The sequence below is a fragment of the Apostichopus japonicus genome, chromosome 9 (genome assembly GCF_037975245.1).
Source record: "Apostichopus japonicus isolate 1M-3 chromosome 9, ASM3797524v1, whole genome shotgun sequence".
Classification (NCBI taxonomy): Eukaryota; Metazoa; Echinodermata; class Holothuroidea; order Aspidochirotida; family Stichopodidae; genus Apostichopus; species Apostichopus japonicus.
In genome coordinates this window covers 1,190,610-1,212,500 of record NC_092569.1, presented here as the reverse complement: position 1 = coordinate 1,212,500, position 21,891 = coordinate 1,190,610, and the positions used below count along the sequence as shown (strand labels likewise).

General features: G+C 38.5%; 2 protein-coding genes across 3 annotated transcripts in view; one reads left to right on the top strand and one right to left on the bottom strand.

Annotated features, from left to right (window-relative positions):
- LOC139973247 (enoyl-[acyl-carrier-protein] reductase, mitochondrial-like) overlaps window positions 1-21,891 on the bottom strand; it is a 110,737-nt gene that overhangs the window by 4,307 nt on the left and 84,539 nt on the right. The window contains exons 10-11 of one of the 2 annotated variants that reach the window (XM_071979790.1): window positions 5,237-5,296; window positions 3,836-3,915 (exon numbers count right to left, since the gene is read on the bottom strand). In XM_071979790.1, the coding sequence (XP_071835891.1) occupies window positions 3,876-3,915; window positions 5,237-5,296 (100 nt within the window). In that variant the 3' untranslated portion in view covers window positions 3,836-3,875. The remainder of the gene's footprint in view (window positions 1-3,835; window positions 3,916-5,236; window positions 5,297-21,891) is intronic. The other variant, XM_071979791.1, reaches the window with a different exon arrangement.
- The window catches only part of LOC139973242 (nucleolar protein 4-like), a 99,029-nt gene that overhangs the window by 23,281 nt on the left and 53,857 nt on the right, over window positions 1-21,891 (top strand). The gene's annotated exons all lie outside the window — the stretch shown is intronic.

The following is a 21,891-nucleotide window of genomic DNA, read 5'->3' as shown; positions in this document are numbered from 1 at the left end:
GAAGTCGATGATATGTTTTCCTTGTTCGTAAACAGTGGTGTCAAATCCGGGCGTATATTACCACGCGCGGATCAAGTCGTTTATATGTGAGTGATGAGGAACGAAAATTTTCACTTGTCTTCCTTATTTGAAATGGAAGATGACTAGTTAAGCTAAATGAATGTATTTTTTTCTTTACCATTTCATATTTTTTTGAAAATGTACCAAAATCACATCGGCTTTTTGAGTATCAATTGCTATCCAAAATATCTTCCAGTTCAGGGCTCGTTTTTGTGCGTAATGTTACCCTTCGGTAAGAGTGAAATTCACACCTAAAAAGCGTGAACATCTATCAAACACTCTCTCCGTTTGTTTTCTTGCCGAGGGCTAATGAATCTATGCGATGAGGACATCGAGTATTGCGTAAGTGTGCGTGTGTGTGTGCGTGTGTTTGACGATTGTGCTTGTAAACATGATAACTAGAAAGTACATTGTGGTTTAACTACAAATATGGTATGTTGATCCACCTTATAGGTGAATACTAGAACTCAGTATTATTATTTGTAGTTCAAAAGCCATGTGAGGTCAATAAATGTACGAAATCCTGTAAACTTGTTAATTCTATAAGGACAGCATGAATCAAATGTTGATATGTAAGCCAACATTAGTGTAAGAACCTTGCTGATCACTTGAAGTTAACACTGGTTTAAACAGTGTCCAGTAATACATTGGATGTTGTAATATAAAACATTACAAGGAACAGTGGTGTACCCCAAGGGGGGGGGGTGGGAGGGGGGACAGGCGGGGATCCTTCCAACACATCCCTCAACATTGTGCAGAAGGTTCAGTCGATGAATTTTTATATCTACTCGGGGAAAAGAATAAGAACCACTCCTCCGGGCACAAGAGATCTTTCTGTACCGGTTCACACCTACCCTACATAAATCAATCGGGAGGAATTTAGAATTTCGCCCCCCCCCCCCCCCGCACCCAAAACAACTTGAAGACAACCATGTTAGAGAATTAAAAAATGGTAGAAAAACGGATGCACGCTTCTTTGAGCTGGTTATACATGAACTGAAATGTCTAGAGCTTCACTGTGGTGTCAGATAAGGTTATATTATAGGCGTAGTGAAGTTCACGCGTGACGAAACATAAGAGAGGGCGCCCTTGTACAAATTCACTACCGCTCTGAGATCAACCAGAGCTGTTGTGATTCTCTGAATTTAGGTCTAGTTCATATTTCATAGAGATATGACTTTGAATGGATGTGTGAAGTGTTTCACATTTCAAAGAAGAGTTTTAATCAATCACTAAAGATAATATGGTATCTCGAAAAAAAGGTGACATTTCCAGTTAGGAATAATGTAATCACTGAGAAGGGTAGTAGACAATTAGTATGTGATGTAATTATGACGGTTGCTTACTTAAAGATGTTAGGATGTGGTATGGACTTACAGATATTTACAATTTCTGGATTTTAGGCACCGAAATCCCCCTTTATTCAATCCAAGGAAAAACCAAAGAAAACCCAAATAAGACCATTGCAAGGCTTCGAAATTGACCAAGATGCCAATATCAGATCAATTTCGTGTGTTTTAGCGTACGGTTATAATATCGAACAAATTTAAAAAGTACGTTATCTATTTTTTATAGTTTCCATGGGGAGTTGCAACTCTCTGATATACCCAACAATTCACAAGTTTTGAAAATAGGACATAAAATGTTGAGTCAGTTGGAGCATGGAGGTAAAACTGTTTTACCTCCATGGTCGGAGTTAAACAAAACTGTGTCAGACAAGCCCCAAACGGTTGCATGCTTTGTGTTGTCAAAGCGACCATTCAGTGCGGCACTGCGGCTTCTTACTCAATATAGTGATAACGTGCGTTTTGTCTGCGCGTCCTCGACCAAGTGGTTTTCATTGGCGAACGTTATTGACCCTGACGTTCTAACGCACTTATTTCCGATGATAAACAAGACTAGCGTCCTCTTTATCTTTCTGCTCCGTTCAGTGTGTGTTGTCGACACACACTTTGTACGTTACACGGCATTTCACAACAGTGCGAACATTTGGAATACTGTTTATACAAAATTTGGCCAAGCAAACAAGTTTTAACTGTAAGCTCTTCAGAATTAATTTATAAGGAGGATTGAGGCCTGTTCATCGTTACAGATCGGAAGTTGTTTACAAAATTAATACACGCATATGTAGATATGTCAGCCCGATTACTATCTCTGCAATATGCTATTTACGTAAACTTCACGGATATTAACGTAATTTTGGTTAATATTGTGATGTGTTTAGATACACGTTCAGTATTGTGTATATATATATATATATATATATATATATATATATATATATATATATATATATATATATATATATATATATACATATATATATATATATATATCAGTTACGGAAGTGCCAAAAGTACATCATAGACATTCGTTCAATATGCTTTACACCATTGCAAATATGAGGGTAGATATAGATGGTATAGGATGTTGATAAATAATAAACTTTATTGACTTAGAAAACAAAGATGGCGCGTAACGTGATCCGTCACCAAGCACCTTATTCTTCATATAGCACGGGGTTACTTTCTATACTAAAAACAAATATTTTTTAAAAGCTCAGTTTTGAAAGTCTTAACTTTAAGTGATTTTTACTACCAAGCTGTTGTTAAATTTAAGAGATTTCGCATTCTACACAGACCAGCAAAACAGAAAGTAAACTTCATTGAAGTGGATCTGATTTTATGATAAGTTTTCCTGTAAAATATTTTTTTAAATTTTGAATTATGTGAGCGCTTAGGGAGGGTAAAGTTTGTGTGGTACTTCCCCTGTGGAGTGCATCGGTAAGGCGACATCACAGCGTAGGCTTATACAAACATATAGTACAAGAAGGAAATGTAATGTGTTTGTTTTTTGATAAATCTTGCTAAAACTGTATATATATCGTATATAACGGAAAACATTATAGTTTATTACGGCTGTATAAGGTCAACATCTATTTATGCCCCATACTTCTTAAATAATGAAATAATTGCTTCTCACAGAAAATAACCATCTCTATCTGACTGACGTTTTTATTACGGTATTTTATAATTAGCCGCATGTTTGTAAATGAGCCATGTTCCATAGCTTTGTAATATGACTCTACGTAAGATTCAGGCTATATATATATATATATATATATATATATATATATATATAGATAGATAGATAGATATATATATATATATATAATATATATATATATATATATATATATATATATATATATATATATATATATATATATATATATATATCAAACGGTTAAATTCATGCCAACTGTAATGCTTACAGAAAAGATACAAAATATTGCCCGAAATATTTTGTATATTTTTCTGTTAACTTTACAGTTGGCATGAATTTACCAGTTTTTCTATTTTTTCTGTTCTTGTATATATTTATATATATATATATATATATATATATATATATATATATATATATATATATATATATATATATATATATATATATATATATATATATATATATATATATATATATATATATATATATATATATATATATATATATATATATATATATATATATATATATATATATATATATATATATATATATATATATATATATAGTGTACACAGATTAATACGGTAGGAACCACAACAGGCGTTTGTTAATGATACAAAGGAGCGCGTTACCCCTATCATGAGAAAGTGTGCACCTGTCTACACCCATTGATACCTTGCACTATTTACCCTCTCCGCCATTGTGTACACAGCGATAGATAGAGAGGCGCGATAAACACCCGATCTGTTTTAAGAGGTCTCACCTTTATATTCTCGCCGTGGTAACTTTCAGTAGCAAAGTTCTCATTTGTCCTGCCCTTGATGATGGATGTAACATTTCGAACTAGAAAACAAAGAAAATGAAATTTACCTAATACAATACACATATAGACTCATACATACGCTTCCTTGAAAGTACCCCATGGTCTTAAAAGTTTATCGTTTGTCGATCGGAAAACGGTTCTCATTTAGAATATTAATAATTAAAAGCTCAGATTTCTGGGATTTGTATTTCGTGGAGCAAATCGAAACCAAGCAGGATATGCTCTGAAGGTCTGTGGCTATCATATTATAATATCCGTGTTGATCTGTTGTCCCTCAAAAACTATAACTATACCTGTTCTTGAGTGCGAAGAAAAGCGTTAGAAATACTGGCTGTCATAATAAGTCCTAACTAAAATTATCGTCATCAAATCATATAATTAAAAGGAAAAAAGGAAACGAATGAATGGATGTATGTATGGATGATTGAATGAATGAATGCACGTTTGAGCGACTTACTATAACTGTATTAATGTATGGATGTATGGATGAATGACAGACAGACAGACAGACTGAAAACCAAAGAAAGAAAGAATGGATGTATGTATGGATTAGTGCATGAATGAACAATTGACAGACTTACAATAACTGTATCAATGTATGGATGGATGGATGAATGACAGACAGACAGACTGCCAGACTGAAAACCAAAGAAAGAATGAATGGATGTCTGTATGGATTAGTGCATGAATGAACGAATGAGCGACTTACTATAACTGTATCAATGTATGGATGGATGGATGAATGACAGACAGACAGACAGACAGACAGACAGACTGAAACACAAAGAAAGAATGAATTTATGTATGTATGGATGATTGAATGAATGAACGAATGACAGACTTAATATAACTCTTTCAATGTATGGATGGATGGATGAATGACAGACAGACAGCCAGGCAGACTGAAAACCAAAGAAAGAATGAATGGATGTCTGTATGGATGATTGAATGAATGAACGAATGACACACTTACAATAACTGTATCAATGTATGGATGGATGGATGAATGACAGACAGACAGCCAGACAGACTGAAAACCAAAGAAAGAATGAATGGATGTCTGTATGGATGATTGAATGAATGAACGAATGACACACTTACAATAACTGTATCAATGTATGGATGGATGGATGAATGACAGACAGACAGACTGAAACACAAAGAAAGAATGAATGGATGTATGTATGGATTAGTGCATGAATGAACGAATGACAGACTTACAATAATTGTATCAATGTATGGATGGATGTATGACAGACTGACAGACTGGAAAACGAAGAAAAAAATAATGAATGGATGTATGTATGGATGAGTGAATGAATGAACGAATGACAGACTTACTATAACTGTATCAATGCATGGATGATGAATGACAGACAGACAGGCAGACAGACTGATAGACTGAAACACAAAGAAAGAATGAACGAAGCAACTAACCAACCAAGCAACCACGAACGGATATTATGAGAAGGTATCTCGGAAATGTATATGTTTTCCGGTGATTGTATATAGCCACAAAGACATCATGTCCCCGTAACTTTGTGTAAACTACTGGAAGCAAATGGAATAACTCTCACGATGTAGCACCCAGTAGCATTATATCAAATGAACCACTTCACTTTACATTGTGAGATGAAACAGTTTCCAAGTTAATATTTAATACATTTCAATTCCCCTGTCATCCTAAAGGGTGTGGTCCTGTGGTCTCAGATACCTCCGAGGCCAGGTTGGGAAGCGATAACGTAGACCTGTTTGACCCGAATCTTTGCTATAGCTATCGCTTAGAAGGCGGCAATTTTACTTTATGGCCCTGAACTGCCACCAGATGCCTTTGGGATGAAGATAGACGGGGAATTTACTGGTAGGTAACAGATTCAAGTTGACTGCCTTGCAATTTTGACAAACATCAATTTATAAAAGAGATAATGTTATAGGGATGTACGTTCACTTATACATAACACACCATAACGTGTTGAATAAATGTGTACATGGGGGTGGGGTGCGCTGGGGGTGTCTTCCTGCAGACATATGAATCGCCACGTAAACTTAGGCTTCACATGTCTCAGTATGATTTATGCCCCTCTCTCCCAACCCCAGAAGCACCCCTCCCCCCCCCCCCCCACTCGATTCACATTTTCAGTCATTCTAGTGGAGTGAAGAGTTTCTTTTTTCAGAACTTTTCCAGACGTTTCTCCGGGGGCCTCCACTCGTCAGTTTTTACCTCAGAACAAAGAGGAATGATACTTAATGATTATACAACGGTTATGCTTCACTGACCAAAAGTTATACAACCCTGGTGTATTTGTCAATTCACGGCAATAACTTGTAGAACACGCTTCTATCCAATCAAGGGTGTCACATGGAATTTATCGGAACCGGAGGAGGGGAAGGAAGGTTGAGGGGAAGGAAGGTTGAGGGGAAGGGAGGACGGGGAAGGGGGAAGATATTATGCAGCAGGGACAGTAATTGCATGCTAATTCATCTCATGTGTGTTTTCTAAGGGTATGCGCGTTCATTGCATTATGTTTTTGATGAAAGAATGCGTTCATCATTATATGGGATTTGTCATTGTCATGTTGTGCTTATTGAGAACATGGTTTTCAGTCATTCTATGCTACGGTGAAAGCATGCAATCGCTGATAAAAGCATAATTTCGTTATACATGATGTGTTTAATAGTAAACTTGCATCGTGTTATGCTTGATGGCATATTGCTATGCTTTCTAAGATTATGCTATCATCATGGTACGCTTGTCATCGTATGCTTAATGAGGGTTGTATATTTGTCATGCTATGACTGAAGTTATATGCCTTCCATCTTGATATTATTTATTATATGATATTATGCTTTCTAAAATTATGCTTTTAACATGTTGTGCTTGTTAAAAGTATGCCATCATTATATTATTCTTGATGACATGTCGAGCCTGATGAAAGTATTCTTTTATCATTTTATTTTTTGAGACATCAAAAGGGAACATGATTGGATCTTGTTGTGCTTGATCATAATAAGCTATTATGATTGAATGGTTGAAGAAACCTTTGTCATACATGCATGTATAATATTATGCATCATCATTTCATCCTCTATGACAGCGTGTTTATGCTTGCTAAGAGTATATGCGTCAATCGTGTTATGCTTGCTATACGAGTATATGCGTTTATCGTGTTATCTTGCTAAGAATATTATGTTTTTATCGTGTTATCTTGCTATACGAGTACATGCGTTTATCGTGTTATCTTGCTAAGAGTATACATGTTTTTATCGTGTTATGTTTGTTGAAGCCTTGCCTTTGTCTTGTCATCATTGATGAAAGTATAGGCCATCCTTTTACCTTGCATATATTGATGATATGCTTTCATCATTGGTATGCTTTCATCATTGGTATGCTTTCATTATGTTATGCTTATAGTCATCGTCTTATTCTGCATGATAATAAGTCTTTAAGAAGATATCTGCTTATGTCATGTTATGTTTGCAAAGAGTATGTGCTCAATACATTATGCTTATAGCGTAAGTATGCTTCAATATGATTCAATGTTGTTTCCAGCTACCGACTCCGAACAAAACTAATATATAGTAATATGCATAAGTATGGTAAACCATACATAGGTTATTGTCCTTTTACCGGTGTATGTATAGACAGTGACGTAGGAAGGTACTTTTGAGTGGGGGGCTGAAGACTGATGGCCGGCCTGGGTGAGGGGTCTAAGGGGAGGGGGTGTCCCCCTCCCCTTTGGAATTTTTTTGCATTTCCAGGTGGCCTCAGATGCAATTTGGTGCAATATAGCACACTTCAACACCCACTCCATTTTGTAAAGAATTTTGCATTTTCACCTGGCCTTAGATGCAATTTGGTGCTTCAAATGAGATTTTTTTCTCATTTGGAAATGAAAAAGGGCTTTTCTGACTTGCGGAGCGGGGGGGGGGGGGCGGAACGATACTTCCGCCCCCATATTTTTCACTGGGGGGGCTGGCCCCCCCCAGCCCCCCGGTTCCTACGCCCTTGCGTATAGACCATGTACGTTAGTATTACAAGAATCACGCCGTGTGTATCATAGGCATAAGAGTGCCACAAAAAAAAACCTACCACAAAACAAATAGATGCACTGCGCATGATTTGAATAGCCCTGTTAACTCTATACGCTATACTTTGGTCAAATAACAAACTAGATAAGGCATTACAAGACATTTACAACTCCTTTCAAATCCATTGCCTACGCAACACCTTAAACGAGGTGTCAGCCACATTCGGCTAAATTTTCTCAACTGACTCTTTTTAAAACCCTACTTGGTCTAAGTGCATTACTGTTTCAAACAGTAAGTGCATTAGTCGAGGGAAAAAAATGGTGTTCAACTGAACTTTTGCAAGCAAGCGATATGAAACCCCTTTCCTTTCAGATGAGATGAAAAATTAAGTGTCCATGGTAACCGAACGAATAAATGGCCTCTTCTTTATTATCTCGTCGCCCCAAAAGCCGGTAGAACTACCTCAACGCAGAGCTTAGCTTTTTGTCTCAACCTTCTCACAAATTGAACTTCGCCACTTCGTGTGAAGAGTCTGGAGATGGGTTTCTCATCCTCCTATTGTGTTGTTGCGTGCATGGATGATGAAGGAAATCTCCCGCGCCTCTGTACACCATTGATCGTTTCTATGGTTACCGTAATACGACAGTGTAAAAAGTCGTGCTGAAATGAGGAAAGAGGCCTCTCTTTTCGTTCCCGTTTCAATATTTAATACATCCCTAGCGTACAATATGTTTCAGGAGGCCAGTAGCATGTAGAAGGTTTAAAAAAAAAAAAAAAAAAAAACCTTTTGTATATGGGTTTCAAAAGTGGTAGGCTTACATGTTACTTTTCAAAATGCTGTCTTTTCTTATACTTTGAGGATAGGTTTGCGATATATATATATATACCTAATGTCATATATAGTTCGAATCACTGTGAATAGAAGAAAAGCTTGCATTTAGCTTTTGATGCTAAATAATTCACCTTTTAACTCGACAGTGTGCCTCACATGCATACTAATATTGTATAATAAAGATTTGTACCGTGGCGTCTCCATACCTTGAGAAAGGGGGAGCCATAGAAGACCTATGTAGTATCATTTACCCATGCCTTCCCTGCACCTCTCGCCTATTACTACCGATCTCCACCGCCCCCTCCCCATCTCCACCCCCCGCAAATATTGGACTGATAGTTCGTCCAAATAAGATGATTTTTTTATTCTTTCTTTGTAACAACAGGTTTGTTGTCTTGCATAGACACATTTACGTTTGTGTCATTAATACACTTGTCTTTACTTGCTGTCGATAGCAAGAACGTCGTGGAGGATGGAGAGAGGCAGACGGAGAAGGGATGTTAATTAAACAAACAATTTCAACTTTGATTATGATATGTTGTAGTGCCAGGGGCTGCAGTGAACCATCATATACTGTAGTATAGTACTACACGCAAATCAGAGAAAGAAATCAGGGAAAATTTACTATTTGTGATATAAGCCTGTTTGTTTTTTTAAGTGGCTTATATATATATATATATATATATATATATATATATATATATATATATATATATATATATATATATATATATATATATATATATATATATATATATATATATTCATAACAACAGCAGCTCGCCAATGTTGACAATGGCATAGATTAACTGTAACCAACCTTACAAACAGTGCAGCTCATAAATGCTTTTTAAGGCTTTGAATCAACTGACCTACTCATAAACAGCATTTCATATCTTGTCAGATCCGTTAGTAAAGTGAGTGAACTATATGTTATTACATTAGTATACGCTAAAAAATTAATCACTCTTTGCGCTCAAGTCTTTTCCCCTTAATTGGCACGCACTGTCAGTTACGCAAGCCGCACTTTCACGGGAGGCCCCTAACGCTTTATTTCTTAAAGCGAAATACGTCTTCGTTTGTAATTCCTTTGGGATTTATTAAATGTGGACTTTGTTAAAAATTGAAACATAAACTTCAATTTTTTTAATTGTGTAACCACTGTGTGATTACATCATCACGTAAGGATGAGAGATTGTAAATAGAATAATGGTTAAGAGTTAATATAAATATTGTATCATAAAAAATCTAACCGTTGTTTTTTTTTCACTTTCGTGCCACACATCACTGCATCTACGGGTCGTGAATCGATTGTCCCAACTTTAGAAAGGGCTATACGAGTACAACGCGTATAGGCCTATTCAATATCCTTTGACTTTTAATATTTCATGTTATAACTGATAAAACATAAAATGGGATTGGGATATCATATATATATATATATATATATATATTATATATATGTATAATATATATATATAAATGTATATGTATATATAACCTTCGATTGCTTAATCACCATAGACGAGTTCATCAAGAACGGTTATGAAGAAACGTAAACGAACTCGTCTGTTCTGACTCGACCTGCTATTCGGCGTACTTTCTTGGTGACCCTACAAGCACTTTTTCATATTAAGGTCTATATCTTGTTTTAAGCATATCTGTGAATAATATAGCAAGACAGGGAGAAGTCCATTGAGATATGTAGCCAGTAGCAATTCACTCGCCTAAAACAGATTGAGATCTTCTTTTGACACGGTTGTCATCAGGTACAGATAACAAAAGAGCGACTTGAGTGCGGCAGTATATATATATATATATCTATATATATATATATATATATATATATATATATATATATATATAAATATATATATAGTTATATATATAGTTAAATATATATAGTTATATATATATTTATGTTATATATATATAGCCTATATAATATATAGGCTATATATTACTTTATATATATAGCCTATATATAGCCTATATATGTATAGCCTATATATATATTCTGTACATATATAACATTTAGTTCTTGTTATGAAGCCATGGTCAGTTATTGTGGAACAGGGCGAGGTTTAGTTCTTTTCTGATATCTAAAAATCGGCTGGGAAACAAACGAACCAATAATCGCCGCGCTCCTGTCTCTCCGCCCCCTCCCCCCCCCCCACCCCCCGACCGTCACCTGCCAAAATGAAAACATGAAGGAACAAAATAAGGCAAGGGGAACGAACACCTTAAACAACAGAGACCGAGACATTTCTTCCCTACATGGCGAGATTTATTTGGGTAGGCCTGGATGGAATTTTGTCGTCTTTTATGTATTTTTGCGTTTGTTTCTTACTTAATTACAAGATTTCATTAATCATGCGATCAGTCTTCAATTTCTTGAAATGGCACAATAATCCGTAATCAGCATGAAGAATGCCTGGGGGAGGGGGTCAGTGATGGTGCGACATCTAACGTTGTATTTACATAGCTCAGTCTAAAAGACATTGGAAATGATTGCGCATTGAACTTTATAAACGATCGAACCAGGGAGTTGTTATGGAACAATTCCCTGATCGAACAAATTTCACATATTTTAGCAGCGGGTTATTTGTAAAGTTTTAACTTCTTTAACTTGTCATTTCATACTATCTTTAGCTTCAATTTCCCTGTATAAATAAGCATTAAACCATAAATCTGGACATCTTATTAGACCAAACCAAGATGTGCCGTTTTGGAATATGGACTTTCCCGCCCCAACGCGACGGGGTTGACATAGTCCCACCCCGTGGGTGTCATGTGTACAGTATAGCAGGACGATGTCCGATTTGAGGACAAGCCTCACAGACAAGAAAACAAGCCCTTTTATGTGTAAGACCAAAATTTATTTCGAAGACCTGATCCCATTCTTATTTCCATGCAGCCTTGCCTTAAGTCGGAACTATATGGTCACGTTATAACGACGTCATAGGTCGAGGCAATAACATCTAAGTTTTACGTTTTGTACATGAAAAGAAGTACTTTAGGCATAATGTTAATACGCGGTAGTCTAAGACGAAATGAAAGAGAAAGTTTTAAGTCATCTCTTTGTAACTATTCTGGATTACAAGCTATCTGTATATGCAAATAGCCTGTAGGCATACATGTAAACGTCAGTCCTTTGTTTTATAAAGTTTAATAAATTAACCTAACACTTTTTAGAAGTTTTGCACATTGTAAACATGATATTTGAGGCCATAAAAGACTAAAAAACAGACAGGCCTATATCATTTTAACATGAGTTTCATCTGAGTAATATAACCTTCGTGTTTCTTCAATGTAAAGAAAACTATATCCAATTTAAACAGAGTGGCCTACTAGAGAACATATCCCATCTCACCCACCCACTCCATCCTCACACACGAGCCCAACACCCCCCCCCCCCCCTCCCCCAGCTCCACACACTCACACATAAACAAACAAGCAGCCAATAATTATATAACAGAAAAGGACATGTGAAAAATAAAAATGTGAAAACTAAAATAGATTTTGCGGCGCCCCGTCTACTTTAGTCTCTGTCCATAGTCAGCCCCCCCCCCCCCCCAACAACAACCTTAAACCCCAGCAATGACAGTAGCTAACGAACTTTCGTCTATTATGGCTCTCTATTATTAAGAACCTACCTCTGCACAAACACGATCCGCAGTCCGTAATTTGAATAAATGACGTCATAAATCGATTCACTGTCCATAGAAACGCGAAGAGAACAAAGAAAGGTAAGTTGCCCCTACTGGCGGAACTGGACACGTTACCCTTGATATGATGATATACACCTCCCTCGTAACCTCAAACATCAGCAAAATGATACACAGCCAAAGAAAGCAGCACCAGTCGGTGGTATGAAAAGGGGGTGATGGGAGGCCATAATTGTTATTGGAAGGGGAAGAGGGACGGAAAGAGGGCTTGGTGGAAGAGGGCTTGGTGGACCAGGTCATGGTGTGAGATGATAACATACATATGATACATGGATAGACCATGGAGTTTGTTGGCCGTATAGGTTGAAGCAGAAGAATGGACAACGGTCGGATACTGGGTCTGCACATAATTCTGATATAGAAGATGCTTAAACTCCAGTCATCCAATGTTCAGTTTATTGTGTCATCTTAACTATATAGGTTTAATGTTATTTAAATTGCATCTTGGTTTTGGTGACAAATAGGTTAATTAACTCCATAGTCGTTCAAAACGCGAAACAAGTTAGATTGTTATTGGAGAAATCCTTTAACTTTAAGCCTAAGTATTTCATGATCTTAGAAGCATATATGTACGTTACCGTTAAACTATTGTCTTCTGTTCGGTTGATACTTGTTCGTATTACGACTTACGGAAAATGAATGATATGCGGAGGTGAAATATGGGAGTGGGCGGGGTGGGGGTGGGACTAGCGTAGCGTGTAAGGTTATATAGTGCAGATATGGTCGTTATAGAATCGGAAAGGCCAGTACATTGTGAATACACATGCTGCCAGGGCGTTTGTCATTAGAGTAACAACGGTTGAGGTCCGTGACCATAGAATGGCGTATTGCTACCATGATAGCTAAAAATACATTGTGATTGTGTGAGGCGGGCAGGGAGGAGTCATTATAGGGGGAGGGAGTGGGTGGGGGGGGGGACAAGATTACCACTACCTTCCTCCGTTGTTTACAGAATGATCCAGCCAATTGGAATAAAAGAGGGGACAGCTTCCAGTAGTGGCCTATAGTCTCCTTACGCAAAAGTGGAATGTGAATTTTTGTAGAGAAATAAACGAGAGAGGGAGGGAAAAGGAAAGGGGAGGAGAGCCAATAACTTTTCATTTTGTCTGTTACTCATGTTAGATGACTTTCGTTAGCTATTACAAAATGTATCGAGTTTCACGTGGAAAACCACGAATCACTTTGTTTCAAAAAGTGCTATGAATGAAAAATGTTGCGAAAGCTTTCATGATTTTGCTTAGAATCGATACAAAACCCTTTTCCCTTGTACTTGCAATGTCATGACCACTTGGCCTGTCTCGTGATCCAACAATTTCCGCCTGGCCTTGATTCTGGTTGAGAAAATCAAAAAAGGTACACAGAATACCTTTTCAAATGGGTTCTCAAATTCCAAAAACAAAAGAAGAACAAAATGATAAGAAATTGTTGACAATTCATTTATGGTATAATTGTGTAAACATATTTCAATGCCTTAGAGTGGTTCGTAAATCAGGGTGTGCACGTGTGTGCACGTGTTTGCGTAGTATGTACACTTCACTCAGTGAGGCGGATGAGTTTGGGAGGGGTGGGGTGAGGTGGGGTGGGGTCTTGATAGGGAGCTGGCAGATTTTTAAAGAGAAGCATTCATCCTCGCCCCATCACCCTTCTCCTCTAGGGCTCACACCCGTGTATAGGTCATCCTGATTGTGCTGAAGTTTAAGATTCAAACCCACAAGGGTCCAGATCCTTTTTATCTGCTCTTGATCGTGCGCCATCTTTCTCCACCTTGTCACAGTTCGTGAAATTCTTTAGGTAAATGGGTCCACAGGAGACCACAACCGCCCGTCGCCCTCCCTGAAAAATCCCGAAGTGGCCCGTTAACGTTTAACTGACTTTTATGGGGTCAGTCATTGAAAAATTCATGTACCCGGCCCTAAACATTGGTGGGATTGAGGGCCTGGGTAAAACACCCTATAAAGACTTATATATCTGGCGGTCCGATAGTAGTGTTTCTTCATTTTCTCTTTAGGGGTCTTTGGATACAAAATAAAATCTTGATACCGTAACTTATATCTGCTCAAGGGGGCTCTATGGGCATTCCTCCTGTAATGTTATGTTACCTCTCCTCTGTACGGTTAAATACTTGATGAAAGTACAGAAAATCTATAGGCTGAGTCCTTCTCTGGGAATTTTAACAAGTAATTAGGGGAAGTTCTTGAGGGTTTTTACCCGTGACAGCACATTCAGGCAGTAGCCTGACAACATCTTTTGTGTTCGAATGTAATTATTTCGCGGGAGACGTCGCCTCGTTTACACAACCAGCTGTCTCTTTATGGGTCAATTATCCGATATTTAGGGGTCTTCCCAAAGGAAACATCAGATTAATTGCAACCCTTTCCTCTACCCTCTCCCCTCCTATACCCCTCCACAGTCCCCAGACACTACCCAAAGGTCATAGGTGTGCCTATATACCGTGCGCCGAAACGAAATCAATTATTTCAATAACGTTCAGCTTAGATAAGGGCGCGCGATTATCTGGTATACCCCGGATATGCCTGCACAGGTCATAAAGAGAATGATGATCATATTCACTTCCTTTGTACAAGACCGACATAGTACCTCTTTTTTTTCTAATAGGAATGCATTAAAACCAAATTTGCCAATTTCCGGAAGAACCAATTGCCATTATAAACAAAAGCCATACTATATCACAAAGAAGACGGGGTACAGTACCCTCAATAGGTTACTCTGCCTTATATTCTTTGTTAATCAAGACTTGTACACCTAACAAACAAAACCAAAAAAGAACACACAAAAAAGGTCGAACGTACACCGCTTTGTTACGGTACCCTAAGTGCACCCATCTGGGTCCATAATCTAATCTCACTCTTCCCCCGTCATGTACCCTTTCTTTGTTCTCTACACTTGCCCTCAACATTGAACTGAGCGCAATTTGTTGATCGAAAACCAAAACTATTTGATTCTTTTTCGTTTATTGAGATTTGTTCTCCTTTTGTACCCGCCCTTTTTCATTGACCAGAGGTAGTTGACGGAAAAGCTCAGTTTTAATACTAGCACGCGACTAACTAACCCAGCACAAAAAAACACAATTCCCTTGTTGTTTCTGAAGTCAATAATAAAGTAAGAAGAAAGCATCCTATGCCATTAGCTCGCAAATAAGATGCACAGTAACTTTAGGCCGTCTAATTACAACCCCCTTTGAAGAGAGAATAGTCCTTATCTCTCTCGATACTGACCACTAATTACCTTCCCTCTTGGTTTCTCGGGCTATTATTGAAGCGAACAACTCGCGTGTGCCGCTCGCGAGTAACCCCCATAGCCTCTTGTGACGTCACCAGCGGCACTCCGTTCCCCTCTAACGCATGCTCAGTAGACCAGTTTCCACGCACCCTTCAGATCTCTCGCACGCGAACGAGGTTTGTTATCAACACAAAGGCTTTGTCCTGCATTATTGGCAGCCCACATTACGTATTGAGATAGGCAGCACCACGAAGCGAGCTCTCACCCCATTCAACACACACTGTTAGCCTCGCTCGCCGCTGAATCGATTTAATAAGGGTGTGTGTACAATAACTAGTGTACAATATTGATACTGAAAAAAAAAACGAAAAAAAAAAATCATAAATTGCCTATATTTTTGAAGCGAGGAGAAACTATGGTGCAACAGAATTGGGATTTAAGTGTAACATTTTAAAGGTTTTACCCCCCTCGTTACCCTGTTCCAATCACTTTTTTCCATGCTTGTTACTGAGGTTACGTTTGGATCATACGAACTCATAGCTGTGTTACTCACCATATGTCTGTACAGAGCGGAAAGTGAAGTACACAGTCGCTAAGCCTGTAACGTCACAGATATTGGTTGCAGAGGCGCAACAAAGGCTTGCGAAGGGAAAGCGAAAGGTAGATCTGCCTATGAATAAGTGGAAAACACAAGTGTTCGTTGCTTAACCTTTTGAGAGGCCGCAGTGGGTTGTTTTTCGTTAGAGGGAAACGCGAAGTTGTGCTATATACTGTTCGTTTTGGAAAACAACCAGACTTTATTCTGTGATCGAAGCTTTCTCGGGAGTTACTCAAGACCGATTGGAACTCGAGAAGCGAAACACTGGAAAACTTGTTCTGAGGTAAAAGCTTGAATTTTATATATTAATTTTAGTTTCCAAGTAGTAACGTTGAATACTGTTCGACGAGAAGAAAAAATCCCCCCTTCTAAACCGTGGTAGTTTCTGTATACGGGTTTAAAGCCAGCCACGTTAATACATGTTAGTCGTTTGATTTTGCAATGTTTATAAGCCATCGCTACAAATTTTCACACTTGAGTTACCCCAATAGATTCACCGTCTACTCATTATCATGGTATTTAATTCAATAAAAATTTTTTTTAAAATTGAATAAATTTCTTCTAAAGGGATCAAGCAATTCTATAATGTTTAAGACTGATAATTTACTTATCTCAAGATTGTGTCGATGAAATTGAAAGTGAGTGGGTATTAATGTATGCTATGTACACTGGCTGTGTTTCAGCTGCATACTACTAATGGCGTACTGCATAGGCACATCTGGGTGTTCAGGAAGGACGTGCGGAGAGAGTGAAGGGGGCGTGGGTGGGGTGCGGATATAAGAAGGCGGATCGTCTTACCGGAAAGTGATGCACGTAATCGGAAATCATATCCTACAAGTCTTTGTAATCTGTTTACATTGAAAAGCCTGCATTTCAGATCAAATATTTATTTGTTTGTATTGGTAACATTTTGAAGATGTAACGTTTGTACTTGGAACTTGGTGTAGGTTAAAGGCTTAGTCATGTGTTCACAATAAAATAGTTTGATAATTTGACTTAATGCCTGCATGTTATGTTATCTATTTTACAAGTGCGTAATAGAATATATTGTATGGACAGAGGTATAGCGTAGATTAATGATAATGTTAAGACCCATTCAACGTTCGATTTTAATCAAGTTTATGTGACACGTATATACACTGTGCATATGGCAATGGGGGTATCTTGTGCATTCGGACAGGGTGTAATGGGGATAATAGAGGGCAGCATTATACGGTGCACTCAGAAGGTAACAAATAACAATGTATGGACTGTGTTGTGTATGTTTTTTTACAACTAAGCGAGCGTAGTAGTAATGTTTTGTGGGGATTTTTGATGTTCAATTTGACATTTGGGTATGTACTCTGGTCGAAAGCTGCTATTATTAGTAAATTGATAGTAAAATGAATGTGATGTTCAGTGAGGCACTGACTGTAGACTAAAATAAATTCTTTTTAACTTAAATAAAATCTCACATTATCGGAAGGATTGAGACAAATAACAGAGGTGAAACGAACTAATGTAATCACTCTAGACAAAAAAAAGAAGGTGTGTAGTACGTGGTGCATGGAGATGGGTGGTGGGTGTGGGGGTGGGGTGATGTCGAAAATGATCGTCATATGTGGCGTAGGGTATCTTTTCTTCTTATACGTGAAGCTTACCGATACCTGTATCACTTGGAGGTATGGGGTGGGAGAGGTGGGTGACCACGCCCATTCTCTACCATAATGGATTATAGAAACATTGTGTTCCTCTAGATAGCTTTGTGATATCTTCGATCGAGACGTTGTGTTGCCCTTGGGCACGTTTGTTTTATTTTATTTTCACCTACAAATAAGTACAAACGCAGGGAAAGGTAAGCTATTAGGGTGGTGAGGGGTGGTAAGGGGTTGTAATGGGGTGGGGGAGGAAGGGCGGAGGGAATGTTGGTGGGGCTAGCCTCGTTGTCTATATATGTATATGCATGAATATGTCCAACCAGGACTGCATGGGCGTATGAAATATTATGACACGTCAAAATTAGTTTAATTAGATCAATCGAACAATATCTAAATTTTGTTCAAAACATTTACGTTTGCTTTCATGTATGGGATATCGTAGTCTATTGTGATAGGCTGCTTTCTGTTGGCTTATATATGAATACTATAACTGGTCGTCGTTACCTCGTTCAGACGAAAATGGTATATTTTGTACAAGATAAGTTATATATATTAAGATGATCAAAAGTGAAATCGGTAGAGGAGTGATTTGCCTATATACCTTATACATTTGATATTGTGTTTGTATCAGTAATCCCTTCTTTTTTTTTTCTTTTTTTTTTGCAAGCAATGTTTGTAATATGACAAATTCTGAAATGGAACGATACGGTATAGCCGCTGTAGAACAAACATAGGAGGTAACTAATACCATGTGCCAAGAAAAAGATATAAAATAAAAGGAAAATAAAGTCAGGTCAGTCGACGCCTTAAACAATAGTAAAACGAATCATATTCAAGATACAAAGCAACTGACTATATAAAATGGCCTAAGGTAGACCTACAGTAAAATAAAGGGACAACGTCGTTATATTACAGGCGATATACACGGTGAGGTATATACCCGCATAACCAGTGTGGCACAACGTCGGCATGAAGTTGCTACGTTGATGGGTGGAGCCATTTTCCACTGTTACAAAATATTTTTAATCAAGTTTTCTGTGCATTTGTAAAACCTACCAGCAAAAGCTACGCACACAGTCCTGTTTCGCTAGGTTATCACTCCCAGAAGACGAACGGGAGTGGTATTACACGGGTGCTTCAATCTCGTTTAACATATGGTTAATTGCTAAAAGCTTTGTGTTACTAAGATGGGAAGCCTGTAACAGAAATCATTTCTGTATGTGTAATATTCTATACAGCGCTGCTTGTAAAGTATTTTGTGTGGGTTTCGTCGGTGTATGCAATGGTGACGAGTGACAACGGGGGAGGGGGGGGGGAGGGGTGTTAGGAGGAACGGTGTGTAAATGGGTCTGGGATGGGTAAAGGTACGGGAGTGGATGGGTTTCCTTACTCTGTGTATTGGTTACGAGTGACAATGGGAGAGGTAAGGGCGGGGTTGTGGTTGAGGTGTTAATGGGTAGCGAGGAGTGCAGGAACAGAAGTACATGGGTAGGTTCTTATCTTTCACTCGGAGGTCCTAACTGCATCTTGCTGATTATATATATATATTTGCAAACCACAGTTGCCCAGTAAACTATTAATACTTTCTCTTGGCAGTGCGGAGCAAATGTAATCCAGCTCAGTGGGGAAGCAAAAATGTATATTAGCATGGACAGACCAACTCACCTTATTTTGTTACCAAAGGCTTCCTTGTTACCCTCAAGTTGTACAGATAACTGTTGATTTGATTCATAGCATGAAAATTATTTCCTGAAAAACACACGCGGAAAGAAACTCTTGTTGGAAACTTGCAATAACATTGTGACGTAGTGTGTATGAGGTCGAGGTACGGTAGCAGGGTAGGGCGTGAACGTGTGTTGGTGGGGGTGGGGGGGGGTCAGAATCGCGGCACATATGGTGAGAGCAAAGAGAGATACGACATAAGAAACACACAGTGATAGAAGTGGGTGGCAGAACAAGGAAAGGATGTGGTAGTTGCCTTTGGGGGAATATTAGAATGGGGCGAGGGTCCCCCTTCACTCTTACTTTGCTCACTATGCTCTTTGCGAATGGGGAGGGGGTGGCGGCGCAATGACCGTTTTTGCCGTGGGGACCAGGTCACCATCAGTCCACCCCTGCGGTAGCCCAATTTTCCCCATGCAAACGATTCTCGCATATAATTACTTAGACAGGCCTTAAATTGACCTAACTGGGCCCTGCAGAGGATTGGTTCACCAACTCTTTAAAAGATGAGTTTGCCGAACACAAAATGAACAGGTGGAGGGGTAGTGGTAGGGGGATTTCCTCGCAATGTGTTGCCGTTACTGAACTTCATCTAGACAAGTCATTCCTTAGAAGTGAATTTTTATCATTGTATTATTTCGGTGTCGTCTGTCACGAGTTAAAAGGTGAAGGCCGGTAAAGAAGAGGGGGAAATGAAAGGAAAGAAACAAAAAGATTAGGCCAAGGGGCGGGCAAGGGCGGGGGAGGGCGAGGAGGGGGAGGGGGAGGGCAGGTGAGGGGAGGGGTGTGTTGTAGAAGCAAATAATTTGCCCCTACATGTATACTATCGAAGGAATACTTGATGGTGCGGGTATAGTAAGGGGGAGGGCAGACACTTCGAATAGATGGAGTAACTTTTTTGAAGGGTATACTCTACAAAATACATCACCAAGCGGTCTTACGTCAGTCATTCGTTTCTAAGCATTCTACATACGATTGTAAAATATCCTTGAGGTGTACTGTGATACATACACCGTGTAGGTACCTTCACTTTTGGTTTACTATGTAGGCTATTGAAGTACGATCGGGTATTAATATCAGGAAGAGCTTAAAAACTCAAATCACGGATCTATGCGGTATAGCCTACTTTACTACCGTACCGGCTGTAGACTGTTATATACCCATGCACACTGTAAGTTCATATCATCTATCTATCATAGTCATTAATTCGCTGTCTGTAAGTACAAGCTAATATAATTTCTTGACTCTAGGTGTTCGCTGTAAAATATCTTCCGTGTTGAGTCTATTGTTCGTATTGCGTTCGCCATCGAAACCAGTCTTGTACAGTGAGGTAACGGAGCACTTCCCTGTGAATCACTGTATAGCTTTTATACATTACATATCCGTCATTTGTTTTCTGTGGAATTCTAAGACATACACGTTTTAAGCCAACTTAAAGTAGCTGACTGCGAAATTTGTATGTAATGTATCTTCCACAGTTAGGAAAGCATGCGAATTGAGTATAGTTTACTTTAGAGACCTAAGGATCAGGAAGCATTACAGTAGCTTATTTGAGCACCTTTCCGTGTCAAGCCTTCTCTTTTCGATAAGTGTTCATATGATAACGAGGCAGGGGTGTGAATTCGCTCCCACTCCTACTCCCGGGACCGCCATTTAATGTCCCAATCCAACAGACGAGAGTGTATACCCCAGCATCTGACCACTATCACAAATACTGAGGAAGGCAAAGGCACCACATTCGACATCACTGTAGTGCAACCATGACGAACAAAGTTGTTTCGAACCAAGTGAAGAACAGAAACAATACCCTTTCCCCAAGTTCACAAACCAGAAATACCAAATCCACTGAAGACTCCGCACATCATCACTTTTGAATAGGTCAAGAGGATCTGGAGTATATAAGGATAGGGAATATAGTGTTTTACATTGAACTTCACAAGAGATCTTTATTTTTCTTATTTTGTTTGTGTAACAAATAGAGATCTATTTATTGGACTAAGAAATATCACGCCTAATATTCTTTCCGTTATCACCACGTATTGTTACACAGAAGGGAAGGTAAAACACTTTTCGGGCGTTAAATAGAACAGGGTATACGCCCGTGTATAATGCCCTGATCACACAGCTGTCTTTCATGAAACATCAATAAAAGGAAGCACCGCTTGATGGCAACCAACATTCAGTGACGATTGGTGTTGGCTCAGTTTGTG